The sequence below is a fragment of the Cavia porcellus genome, unplaced genomic scaffold (assembly GCF_034190915.1).
Source record: "Cavia porcellus strain 051 isolate PalLab524CR breed Dunkin Hartley unplaced genomic scaffold, mCavPor4.1 scaffold_2, whole genome shotgun sequence".
In the NCBI taxonomy this organism is placed as follows: domain Eukaryota; kingdom Metazoa; phylum Chordata; class Mammalia; order Rodentia; family Caviidae; genus Cavia; species Cavia porcellus.
In genome coordinates, this window is record NW_026947485.1 from 106,581,257 (window position 1) to 106,595,571 (window position 14,315).

At 40.4% G+C, this 14,315-nt stretch overlaps 1 protein-coding gene and 1 pseudogene across 1 annotated transcript; one reads left to right on the plus strand and one right to left on the minus strand.

The window, feature by feature from the left end:
• Nucleotides 1-3,181: 3,181 nt before the first annotated feature.
• Nucleotides 3,182-4,123, minus strand: LOC100722128 (olfactory receptor 13A1-like). The gene has a single exon (XM_013143287.2). The coding sequence runs from the start codon at nt 4,118-4,120 to the stop codon at nt 3,182-3,184; it is 939 nt and encodes a 312-aa protein (XP_012998741.2). The 5' UTR covers nt 4,121-4,123.
• Nucleotides 4,124-4,498: 375 nt separating this feature from the next.
• LOC100721853 (SAP30-binding protein-like) lies at nt 4,499-7,537 on the plus strand (annotated as a pseudogene).
• The last annotated feature ends 6,778 nt before the right edge of the window (nt 7,538-14,315 follow it).

The window sequence follows — 14,315 nt, forward strand, 5'->3', positions numbered from 1 at the left end:
TAGAATAGTCTGCCTAGCAACAACTGATGTTAGCCAATCAGCCCGCATCGCGCGCTTTGAACTGATTGGCCACTGTTACCCTATAAAAGTAAATGCCTCTCCCGCCACGAGGGAGAAGCACAGAGAGGAAGCACAGAGAGAGATAGAGAAAGTCCACCGGCGAGAAAGGGCTGGTGGCAGAGAGGAGGCCTCACGGGGCCCACGCGGAGACAAATAAAGGCAAGGTTGCACACCGCCAGACTTTGTCGTGTGTCTTTCCTGCCGGCCGGGAGCGACCCCGACAGTCTACCATTATTTACTTAATAAAATTCACTTAAGATTCACCCATCCTGGCCTGTAATAGGCATGTTATTACTTTTTACTGCTGTGTAGTATTCCATTGTATGAACATACCATAATTTGGTCTTCTTTTTGTCTGCTGAAGGGCTACCTGGTGGTTTCGAGTTTTGGGCAACTATACACAAAGCTACATTAAATACTGGCATAAAGATTATGTGAATAAAGGTTTATTTTTTGAAAATTCCTTTTGAGGTTAAGTTTTATTTTAAACAGCTTTATTGAAGCTGATATTTGGTAACTGCACATATTGAAAATGTTCAATTTTGATACATTTTTGAACTTACATAATCATGAAACTATGTATGGTTCTAATCATGATAGTGAAGTTATTCTTCTCATCTAAAAATATAGATCAGGTTTTCATCCATTTCTGTCTCCCACTCCAACTTTATTATCCGTCCCCAGGAAACCATACACCTAACAGTATAGATTAGTTTTCATTTTCTGGAATTTCACATTCTTTTTTAAAGAGAATAAAACAAAAGAGAACAGAACAAAGCAAATCAGAACAAAACAACGTGAGCAACACAGTACTTCATGACAAGACAACTGGATATCAACAGTAGATATCATAATGTCTCTTTTCTTTGAAACAATTGAGCATACCTTCACACACAATAGTATCAAATATAACCAAAATAGTATAAAACCATTCAAGAGAATGAAAGTATTACAGGACATTCAAAACCAAATAACCATAATGAATAATGGCTACTCTAATATCTCATTTTCCATAAAAAAATTTGTTCATGCTATCACATATTAAAATTCAATAAGATTGATAAAAATTCAAAACATGATAGAACTAATGGAAATAGAAGAACAAAAGCATGGTAGGACTTCAAAGCAAGATGATATTAAATCAGCACTAGCTATTATAATGTCTTGTTTTCTTCAAAATAGCTGTTAATACCATCACAGACAATAAAATCAAACAACTCAGAATAAGACCATTCCAACTAATGAATGAAAACATTATAACGCTTCAAAGCAATATAATGGGGAATCATGATTACCATATACTTTTATGTAGTCTTACCATTTCTTACACTAGGGAGACTATACAGTATTTATACATGTGAGTTTAATTTATTTCACTTATGAGTATGGTCTCAAGCTGTGTCCATTTATTTATAACTATCTCAGTGTGATCTCTCTTTATAGCTAAATAGTACTCCACTGTATAAAAATACCACAATTTTTTTTATCCATTCCTCAGTTGTTGGACATTTAGGTTGTTTCCAAGATCTGGCTCTTACAAAGTGTGCTGCTATAAACATGGGTGCACATATATCACTGTGGTATGATGTTTTCAGTTCTTCTGGGAATATGCCTAGAAGTGGAATAGCCGAATCAAATGGGACTTCCAATCCCAGCTTTTTGAGGAATCTCCGCATTGACCTCCACAATGGTTGCACCAGTCTACACTCCCACCAACAGTGCAAGAGAGTCCCTTTTTCCCCATAGCCTCTCCAGCATTTGTTGTTGGCAGTTTTCTTGATCCTGGCCATTTTTTCTGGAGTGAGATGGAATCTCAGTGTTGTTTTAATTTGCATTTCTCTAATGACCAATGATGATGAACATTTTTTTCATGTATTTATTTAGGATTTATGTATTTATGGATTCTAGGATGAATGATGTCATTAGATTTGGTATTAAGCAACAGAAATGAAACCTAGATGCAATAAACCACAAAAGGAAAAGCAGCAACAGGCTATGAAAGCAAAATGAAGACCCATGATGACAAAGGGTTCTCAAACAGTAGTGACTGTGCACCTGTCCAAATATTTAGAAAGGCAAGACCTCAACTTGCAACTATACCACTGACTCATCAATCCTAGTAGACTCCATAAATAAAGCCTTTGAAAGAGTCATTCAGTTGTGGGATATACAATATAAAGAATAGTAATGGCTGTCACATACTCCCCAACAAGGGTGGGTGGAGTGTCCTCCAGGGTCAAAAGACAGTGATTGGGAAAAACTGCTCATCAGAGAGATACCAACATGATAAGAATACAGCATTATGGAAATTAAAATATAGTCAAAGAGATAAATCACAAAGAGGATTTTCAGATTAAGGCAGAAGTGGGTAGAGATAGAGGGAGGTCCTTCTAGAGAGGGGATAGGCTGAACAAAATCCAGGTAGATTTGAGGAGATTCTTAAAGGAGGTGCAGGTAGTCAAAGCTTCAGGAGGCAGAATGAGGGGCCATTTCTGGCTACAAGGTGAAGAAAGCATTTAGAAGGAAAGCAAGACAAAAGACCATTTGGAGGAAGAGAGCCTGACCATGTATTGAAGGAGAGAGGAGACTCTGGACTTACATAAAATGGTCATTACCTGCCAGTGTATGAGTGTGGTACAGTAAGACACAGATGTTACCAGCACCTTTTTTTTTTATTTTTGACCTGGAACTTAGGACCAGGCCAGGGTACAGTGGCAGTTCGGCAAGAGCAGGGTCAAGAATAACCAAAGTTCCTTAGAGTCACAGGGATGACAGCCATATGATTCCCTGCATAGAAGAGGAGCATTTGCCATGTCTTGTGATGCTGCTTCTGTGGATCAGACATTCACTGGATACACAAGCCCTATGTTACTCAAACAAAATAACTCACACAGCAGAGCCTAAACTGTTCAGCTTCCATGTCCAAGGGTGATTTTGCTAAGTGGCAGTTAGGTCTCATCTCATTTTTTTATTGTACCAGGGATCAAACTCATGACTGCAGCTTGCAAGGCAGGTGCTTATGCCGCTGAGCTAAATCCCCAGCCCATAGGTCTCATCTTTACCAGTCCTCTCATAGGTGTTAGGCATGGGAGGATCCCTGATTCCATAACAGTTTGGACAACTACATCTGACATCTGGAGAAGTGCAAGAGTCTCCGCAGGGCACGCCTCACCTCTTGGTTCCTGAGAGTGTAGATGAGGGGGTTCAGGGCAGGACTCAAGGTAGAGTACAGCACTCCAGACACTTTATTTCTCTCTGGGCTGTAACTAGAGGCAGGGCTGATATAGGAACAGAACACAGATGAGTAGAACACCGAGACCACAATGAGGTGAGAGGAGCAGGTGGAGAAGGCCTTCCGTCTCCCTTCAGCTGAGCGCATTTGCAAGACACTGGACACGATGCAGCCATAGGAGAGCAGGGTGAGCAGGAAGTTGAGGCATCCATAGAAGGCATCAGCCAGGAGAGTCATGATGCTATTCATATGTGTGGGGCTGCAAGACAGCAGCAGAAGAGGGGGGATCTCACAGAAAAAGTGAGTGATCACCCTGGGGCCACAGAATGACAACTGTGTCATCAGACCAGTGTGGACCAAAGCATTCAAGGCACAGATGCCCCACACAGCCATGGCCAGGGCCACACAGAGGTGAGGGCTCATTCTGGAGCTGTAGTGCAGAGGAAAGCAGATGGCCACGTAGCGGTCATAGGCCATGACTGTGAGCAGCAGCAACTCTGATGATAGAGACCAAATGAGGAAGAAGAGCTGGGCCATACAGCCTTGGAAGGAGATAGTGTTTTCTGCAGATGCCAGGCCAACCAGAACCTTGGGTAGCACAGAAGAGGTGCAGATGATATCCATGCTAGCCAAGTTGCACAGAAAAAAGTACATGGGGCTCTGAAGACCTTTGGTAAAGCTGACCAAAGCAATAATCACAACATTACCTGTGAGTGCCACAGTGTAGAGGGACAGGAAGGAGCCAAGCAAGAACAGTCTCAGCCCAGGGTGCTCTGAGAACCCCTCCAGCACAAACTCGGTTACCAGTGTCTGGTTGTGGTTTGCCATTTAGATGGAGCAGCCCCAGGTCACATACTCCTGTTTGTAGATCTCTGAGAAGAAATTGTAGGTCTCAATTTTCAAAGCCAGTTTTCCACATGGATATTCATCTTAAAACACCTCCTGTGGGAAAGGGAAAGAATGAACTTATTTCCTTCATGAGACCTAATTTGTCCCATAAATTCCACCCAGCATGCTCTGGAAACCATACATCCTTCATTGACGTTTAGTTTTCCACCTTCAACATTTTCATCATGTAATTTGCTTTCTCAGGAGCATTTAAACCTTTTGGTTTTTTTTTTTTACCATCCTCACATGTAAGCTAAATGAAGCACCACTCACTCGAGATCTGCCTAGTCTTTCTCTGTTACCTGTCATTGATGTACTCTTCAAAGGTGCCATGGAGATGTATCTGTGTTCCTCATCTATACATCAGGGGCTCCCTCTGATAGTTCTTGTAATTTTTTTTTTGCTTACTTAGTTTCTGGCTCCTCAGTCATTGCTCCTTTTCTGTCACCTGGAGTGGGCACTCCAAAACCTCCTGGCAGGTATTCAAATCACTTACAGGACAAGATCCAGAGGTTTAATGAGGGAAAGATAAAGGAAGGAATGGACATGAGCTACACCATTCAAAAGAAGAATTTAAGAACCCCAGAATGTATGAGAAGCTGATTCAGTTACATGCCATTGGGAAGTGTAATGGTTGACACACTGTGTCAACTTGAGAAATGTAAAAGCTTATCTAAGTAACTCAGCATTCTGTATCCTGGGGTGTAGCGGACATATTCTTATCTCTAGGATGTCATCCCCTGTGTCAATCTGAGAAGTTTAGAAGTTTAACTAAGTCACTCATCAGGGTGCCAGGGTATTCACTTTGCAAATATCCTGAGCCTGTGCAAAAGTAGGTTGTGGAGATGTTGTAAGTGTTACACCCACCTGAGGACAGATAGCCTGCATACAATATAAGGGAGGAAAAATGCTTGCTCCCTCTTTTTTTCTCTTTGTTGCTTTTTCTGTCTTCTGCCATCTTGAAGTTTTGCCCCTGTGCTATGCCACCCTGTCTTGGATCCAAATGATTGTGGACTGAAACCTTCACAAACTGTGAGCTAAATAAACCTTCCCTTCTCAGCAATGAGAGAAAAGCAACAGAGATGATGAGCAAGGCATCAACTACCCAAAGGATATATTTGATCTCCATGGCTGGTTTGAACACTCCTACTACAAAACATTAGCCAAGGCCCAGAAGATTAAAATGGATAAATTAGAAAAGACCAAAAAGGATTGAATTAAAATTGAGAATAAGACAGGTACCAAGAAAAGCACCACTGCCAATGCCATGGCCACCTCTACTATCACTGCTAGCACAGCTGCTCCAGATGCCCAAGAAAAAGAGCAAGTGGGGCTCCACCATCCCAGTGACAAAAGTAGCACAACCCACTATTCTCATCACCATAGCCACCCTGACACCTATCATCACAATCACAAAGTGTCAGTGGCTCCAAGATAACTGTCATCTCTGCTGGTGGCACCATCATAAAGATGGCCAAGCAGAGACCTGGGGCTGCTCTAAGACTCATCAGGACTGGGCAGCCCAGGGACTGGTGCCTACTTGGAGGCACCACTTTGTACATTTCAGAACTCGGCTGTGTTCCCCTACTGCCACCTGGAAGGAGCCTCCATGTGGCATTCCAGCCAAAAGGACATCATAGAAGAAGCAAAGGGTGCATTAGTCAATCTGTCCACACACATTTGGGATATGACCCAAAAGGACATCATAGAAGAAGCAAAGGGTGCATTGGTCAATCTGTCCACACACACTTGGGATATGACCATTAAAAGTGCATGTTCAGGGGCTGGGGATTTAGCTCAGCGGCATAAGCACCTGCCTTGCAAGCGTGTGGTCGCGAGTTCGATCCCTGGTACCGACAAAAATGAAAAAGACAAACAAACAAACAAACAAACAAACAAAAAAAGTGCATGTTCTTACATCCTGCCATCTTGGGTACACTGGCGTCTCTCACTTTTCAGGCAAACATGAAGCTCAAGCGGCCTTTCCACTTTCTTAGCTAGAATTATCAGTTCAGGATTGACTGTGGAGTCCTGTATTATGCTTAGTGGTGTGGCTTAGGAAGTCACCATGATCATTCTCACTATATTACCCTTGAAAGGGGCAGGTGGAGGCCTAGAGATGGAGTGATGCACCTTGCTTCTGCTCTGCTGCCCTGATCCAGAAATCAGATCTCCAGTTCTCTGGCAGGAGCTGAGGCCTCTACTCACTTAGGTGACACTAAGCACTCACCAGACTGCTTCTTAGACATGCCCACAATTTTGAAATTGGGCCAGGTACAAGAAGGGCTAGGACAAGATCCCCAACTCACACAGGGAGAGGAGGCAGCAGGCACACCATCAGAGTAATACAAATCAAAACCATAGTGGACTATTACTACACCTCAGGTAGATTGCTGTTGCCAAAATATCAAAAACTGACAAATACTACTAAAGATTCAGAGACAACAGAACTTTTATGCTATGTTGATGGCAATGTAAATTAGGATACTCATTATGAAAAACAGTATGGAGGTTCTTCATTAAACTATTAAATTGAGCTAACTGTGCAAATCAGTGTTTCCACCATTAGGCATTGATCCAAAGGAAACAAAGTCAGCATGGCAAAGGAATATCTACACTCTTAAGTTTATTGCTATGGTAAACCATTCACAAGAGCCAAGAAATGTTACAACTAAATGCTCATCAATAGATACATGGAAGCTCGGAGAAAAATGGTGGCTTGCTGGGAAGCTGAATAGAGAACCTCTGTGGGGAAAATAGCTCAGATGCTAGAATTTGACAACATGAAGAGGGCCAGATGATTGGAGAATGATTCTTATTAACCCCGGAGGAAACTGAAGGGAAAAATAAAATTAGGGAGAGGAAGGAAAAGCGTGGGTGGAGGGCTGAAGCCTGACAAGCTCACTGAGACCCGTTCCGCGCTGTGCTGGGCGTGCCCTAGAGTTGGATGATCCAAAGTCACGCTGAAGCCGCAGCTGCTGATAACGGGAGTCAATGAGTCTGGGGCCCTTGACGGGAGGGCACAGTGTGAAGTGGGCCAAGATGGAGAGCTTTATTGGCTCTCAGTGAGTACTGGAATGTGGGTCCTGGGGCATTGTAGAGCAGCTGGAGCTGCCTGGCTGTGCCAGAGGAGGCCGTGGAGAGGACCATGCACCTGGGTACCAAAGCTGGGTACTGCACAGTTTTCTGAAGAGGGAGGATGCTGATATAGACAAGGAAAAACTACATCAAGCTATAATCTACCTCTGCGGAGGAAGGAAAAACTCTAGTGGAGGGCTGGAGCCCTACGCGCTCATTGAAACAGGTCCATGCTGTGCTGGAAGTGCCATGGAGTCAGGCAATTCGAAGTTGAACTAAAGCCATGGCCACTGATAACGGGAATTATTGAGTCCTGAGCCCTTGGTGGGAGGATGCAACACAGCATGGAGTGGAAGCCAAGATGGAGAACTGCATTGATTCCCAGTGAGTTCTGGGGATTGGGTCCCATGGCTGCTGCCACTGGCTGGAGGACATCTTGGAGTTGGGAAGAGCCCAGCACTAGTGATGTCAGTTGGCTGCCCCTGGCACAGAGAAGACTGGTGAGAACTTCTGGGGCTGAGCTATGCATCTAGTTGGGACACAGTAGCCAGGGTCAAAACTGTCATGACTCTGTAATGTCCACAAGGTACAGCCTAAGTTGCTAAAGTAACTTGCAGGTCAACTGGCTCAGAGCCTTGAGACTAGCCTGCACCATCCCTGCATCCTTGCGTGTACCTCAGATAACAGCAAATTGGGGAGGGCAGCAAAACCCCAATCAGCACACTGTGGAAAGACCCTAAGCAACATGGAGAGAGCCAGAGACCTCCAGGACACACCTGTATGAAAGAAAACAGAAACATGACAAGAGGTAGAAATTTTAAAAAACCTCCAGCCACTGGCCCTGGGAAAATAAGCCCAGGAGAGGTAATCATGCAATATTAGACACAGCATCAGCGGACATAAAGAAATACATTTGTGACCTCATAGATGAATTTAAAACTGTACTTCTGATCCAAGTGAGGCAAGATATAAAAAGATTAATTAAAGAAATGATAAGCCCCTCCCACAGATGGAAGAACAGAGGAACTCAGAAAAGGAAGAGAAACCTTTGATAAATAATATAAACACAACCTAGAATACATGAAACAGATCCAAAAAGATTACCAGGAAATTGAAAACTCTATTGAAAGCTGGCAAAATGCCTTGACAGAAACTAAAGTTAGCCTTTTGAAACTTGAAGAGAGATTTATGATGTGTGATCATGAAAGAAAAGATCTCTTAAAAATAACAGGAAAAAAACAATTCAAAGGCTAGAAGACGACAAGAGGGTTCATAACTTAAGAATAAAAAACATGAGCAAAGAAGCAGGAGTAAACACAAATGAATTACAAAGACTATTCACAAATATAATTAAGGAAAGCTTCCCACGCATAGGAAAAAGAAATGATATCCAGATAAATGAGGCATACAGAACTCCAGCCACCTACAACCAAAACAGATCTACACCCAGACATATAATAAAAGATTCCAGAAATCCACCACAAGAACAGAATACTAAAAGCAGCCAGAGAAAAGAAGCAGATTACCTACAAAGGTAAAATTATCAAAATAACAAGAGACTTATCAACACAAACTCTCAAATCAAGAAGAGCCTGGGGGGAAATAGTCCAAGCCCTGAAAGAAAATAACCTCCAACCAAGACTGATGTGCCTGGAAAACCTTTCTCTCAAAATTAATGGAGACACAAGATATTTCCAAGACAAGGAGGAACTTTGGAAGTTCATAGCCACCAACTCAACCCTACAAATAGTACTGAAGGACATTCCAGAAAGAGAGGAAAAAATAACAGGATTGCAGCAACAGTGACAGAGAGACCTCAACAAACAGGGCAGACAGTGGAATGAAGGAGTAAAGTGGAAAAATAATAGCAGTAGAATAGAATAGCAGCGATGAGGCAGAGATGGTAAGTTACAATCTATAATATAGATAGCCTTGATACACTACCAAAAAAGAAACACAGACAGCATAGATTAGGAGGCATGATCCATTGAGATGCCTTGAATAGGAAATACACTCAACCTGAAAGAGGGTTAATAAACTGAGAGTCAAAGATGATAAAACAAAGCTATATGTGACAGGAAACTCGAGAGAAATAGGGACAACTCATCCAGCAGCCACAGATAGTTTGGAAAGCTATGACACTTTGGGGCAGTGTAGAACTACACAGCTGGAAGGAAGGGAAACCTTGAGACCTTAACAAGTAGAGGAGTACAGTTCAAGACCAAGCTCAGGGGTAAAAAGTTTTAGCAACACTCAGATAACAGTTTGGACCTCTAATCTAAAAAATAAAGGAGCTAGTGGGACCCAAGATATACAAAGCACCCTGAGAAAGGGAAAGAGGAGGTACTGTCTAAAAAACAAAGGCAGAGGACATTATTAATAGTGTATCAGGATTTTAAAGTCACAGTAGTCTTATCACTCTGTTTAGTTTGATTATATTTTGTTCCATTCTGTCTACTCATATTAGATTTGAGGGCACAGACAGCTAACCCAAAATTAGCAGGTTATACCATGGTAACTATTCTTAATTTCCTATTAAATTGAAACCCTGTATTACTTACATTTCTTACTATGACTGATCTTATTATAGCTGGTTTGTTAGGCTGCTGTTTTGCATTGACTGATTTTATTCGAATTTGGTATGCTTGATAGTATCAAGTCTAAGAGTAGAGGCAACTACACTGAAGATGACAAGATGCAAAATATATCCATTCTAGTTTTGCTTATTAACTGTTTTCAAGTCCTACAATGTCTTCAAAGTTGTGTTTTTATAAAAATAGCTATGTAATGCTATGCTTAACTATATAATGCCTGATGATGTGGACAATTCTATTGAAAATAACAAGAAAAAGCATAGTAACTACTGTAGATCACCTAATATTAAAGTCTTATATGTCTTTTTCATTTCACATTTTTCTAGGAATTTTTTGTTGTCTTGCTTTGATCTGTTTTCCCCTACAATTCAGAAAGGATAGATATACATGTAGAGATTCACACATGGGAAGAATTTCTAAACTATTTATGGGAACAGATTATATAATACACAATGTAATGAACAGATACTCTGAAGAAGAAGGCACACTAAGAAACCAATGCTAATTCTGTAGCATTATGATATAAAATCTAGCAATACTGTCATTCACTGTTCAGAGTGGTATTAGTCTAGTCTCATGTTCAATTTCAGCATACATAAAGATAAAGACAGCTATTATGAAGAGAATGAGAGACATTATGGTAGTCATTATTGACTTCCCCAAAATCAGGTCTTGAAGATCTAAAAAGCCTTTATCATCCTGTAATGATTTGATTAGTTCTATAATATGCAGTATGTATTCAATGTGTGTGAAGATGGGGACAACTATTTGGAAGAAAACTAGAGATAACAAGATAGATGTGAAGATCTCCAGTGGACTTGCTTTGAAATCTGTGTTTCTTTACATTGTTTCCTTATGAACTGTTTTGTTCTGTTTTGTCATGTTTAATCTTACCCTCTTTAAGATAAAAAAACAAGTGTGTAGGAATGATAAGCATATTACTAAGTTTTTGTTGGATCATTGAGGAGAACTGTTTGCAGTATCATTATTTGAATGTCACTTTGTATACTTTAATTTTCTAACTTGAACAACTATTTCTAAGATGACAATATGTAACTTATCAACTAGTGATTTCTTACTGTTTATTTTTCTGAAATTCTGTATTATTTCTACCCTTTTTTCTGTTTTGTTTTTTTTTCTCTTTAAATAAAAAAAGAAAAAAATAGATACATGGCAAAAGAAAATGTAGTACATATGTAAGATGGAATATTATTTAACCATAAAAGAATGATATCTTATCATTTGTAGCAAAGTGAATGAAACTGGAGGACATTATGTTAAATCAAGTAAGCCCAAATACAGAAAGACAAATACTACATGTTCTCTTTTATATGTGAAAATTTTTAAAAATTACCTCAGTGTATTCTAGTCATTAAAAATACTACAAAGGATGGGGAAGTTGTGGTAGCAAGAATTTTGATAATGAGTGTCTAAATAGACATAGGGGTAAGTTCTAGTGTTCATAGCACAATAAATGACTGCAATTCACTATAATATCCAATATTTTATGCAGAAGCAGAATAGAGGTACCTTTACACTTATATGATTACATGTTATAAAAAACAAAATACTAGAGATTATTCATGATATCTTTATTTGTAATAATCAAAAACATAAAAATATAGCCACAGAAAATATTAAATTAAATACACAACAGTATTGATTAGTCCCAAAACATTAAGGGGGCAAAATAAATAGGTTAAAAAAAACAGAATAGTTCCATTTTTAGGAAGCTCCACAGTGAATCTAAGCCATGACAAAAATTCAGACTTGTGACTGTCTCTGGCATGATGTCTCTGGATGATCACTGACCAAAAAGAGATGTGAAAAACTCATAAAAACATGTCTAGTACCCTAAAGAGCTGGGTTACCTAAGCATTTGTCAAAAGCATCAAATTATAAATTTGCCTGAAAACTGTATGCAAAGATTAGCTTTCACACACTATGTTTGCTTTTAGCAAAATCTAGGTAATCCATCCTAAAAATACTTAGGTGTGTTTAAAGCTTTAGAAAATGGAAACCATGTTGAGATAATGAGAAAAAAGTACCAACCCCAAGAGGAGAGATCAAAATAAGGCTGGATTTTTATCCGAGACATTAGGTTGGAGCCATGTCTTCTAAGAAGCTTTCTTGAGGTATAATTTTATAAATTTTGACATGTCTATACCCATAAAACTATTAGCACTCCCTCAGGAGTTTGCTTTTAAATAGATTGATATAGAATCTATATAATGTAACTATATGTAACACCCATACTCACAATATCTACCTTCTGAGCAAAATCAGAAAACACCAACAACAATAAGCATCTGGTGTAGTCAGGGGTTGTGAGGAGAACAATTAGAATCAAAACATAGAATTTATAGTATTATGATAGTCACCCAGAGTAAAATACAAGAAAGTGCAGGAAATCTGTCCACAACACTAAAGACTCAGAATATTCAACCAAGGACCTGGATCCTACAGCAATGTCCTACAGGAGTCCAGATGAAGACTCAGGGCCCATGACAGTGCCTCCCCCGAGTCTATCAGAAGGTCAAGAGCCCACAAGCATGACTCACACCAGACTGTTTTACAGATCCACACTGGGAAGGCCCAAATGTCAGCAGTGGAAGCTAGAAAGTCTGTGCCAGGGGGGTGAAGGAGCTGCGCTGGTAGGTTGAGGGTTCTACATTGGAGCCAAGAAGTCATGCTCAAAATAAGAACCAGGGCTGTCCTGAAAAGCACCACAGGCATCCTCAGCAACATGAAGGTCCCAAGCTCCTCTGACAATAGGAACAGTTGAGTACATGCCAGAAAGCCAGCATGACAAATTTGTCCTGGAGATTAATGGCATACATCTTCTCCTCTGGAGCCAGAAGTGATGCTCAATATAAGTACCAGAGCTCCCCCAAAGTGAACCACAGCCCCTCTCACCAACAATGTCCCAAGCTCCTTTGATGACACTGAGGAAGTTACTCATGAGGAGCTCCTCCAGGAGAACCAGCGGCTCAACCAGCAACACTTAGAGAAACCCTCAATGCCTCACTCATCTTCTCTACATCTCTATTTATGCTGGCAACTTTCCCAGGTAGAACATCTGCACTCAGCACCATGCTGATTTAATTCAGCTGGCATTAATTTGACCACCAGTTTTTAATCCATAACAGCATCCAAATCTTTCTCCCTAAATATTACTCTCCAATGAAAGGAATCAGAGCTAGTTTCAGGGACAGAGAGAGAAATGTAAAGGATGGAACCAGAATTTCTTTTTGCATCACAAGGGACCAAATAGCTCATAAGAAAGATGCAGCTTGAAGGGAGTCCTGCTGGGGAAAATGGAACCACTGAGAAACCAAGAATAATAATAAATAAACAAGGCCATGTTTCCATGAAATTAAGATCTGACAGGAAAATAAATTTAAGCTGTAATTAATAGCTGATCATAACCATGGTGATGGCCATTGTCATGCAGAGGATTATACCTCACTGCTCTCTTGCTTGGTGGCTACTCCATAATGTACATAAGGATGGCTGATTGGTTCTAACATTTCTGATGTCTAATTAAGTCTCATTTTGGGGAAAACATGAATGAGAAAGAAAGGAAAAACTGTACCAGGAAAAGTTATTCTTTTTAAATTTCTCTTTGAAGTTGCCTGGCTCTGTAATTATTTCATGGCTCTGTAATTGCTTCCTTGAGCCCTGTAACCATGAGAGCATAACCAAACATACAGGATGCCTGATGCTGTCAAACTGTGTGGTTATTAATCTAATTTTGTAACTGATGGTCACTAACTTAGTCTTGTAACTGATGATCGTTAGCTTAGTCTGGTAACTGATGGTAATTAACCTAGCCCTATAATTGATGATCTCACCCTGCTGGCTAATCAGAACTGCCAGGCTGTCCTGTCCCACCTTTGTAACCCCTATTATGCCTCATTTAAAAATTCTGGCTCATAGACTCTTGATGCCTGGTCTTTGTTCAAGAGAAATATATTCAGTTATGAATAAACCCTCTGGTCATAAAGTACATAAAATAGCTCAGTATTCAGCTTCTTATATGATGGGACATAAAACCAAACTTTTCTATTTTTCTAAACTATGGTCTATCATTTTCTATAAAATTCACGATGCAGAGAGTATGACTCTCATATGAGCTACCATTCTACAGTGAGTTCCAAGCAGAAGGCTCACCACCATTCTTATAGTGAAGTGCATGTTTTAGGAGCTCCATTGCTGGTCTGAAGATTAAAACTGTAAAGAAACAGGATTCACTCACCTTTGCAGTGCTAGTGGTTTCAGCAAGGCAGACGTGAAGATGGCTTTGGACAGTGTCAGTGATGCACCGAATTTGGACTTTCCTGTCCTAAATAAATAAAAAAAGGTATCGCTCATGTCTTCCTGGCTGTCCGTCTGGACAGAGTATCTATTGCTTGTCAAGGAAACCTGTGCTTTTCTGAGACCAGATATTTGTTCTACTGAGC

Bases quoted from the DNA above. Each gene is read 5' to 3' on its own strand.
- LOC100722128 (XM_013143287.2), bottom strand. From the start codon at position 4,120: ATGGCAAACCACAACCAGACACTGGTAACCGAGTTTGTGCTGGAGGGG.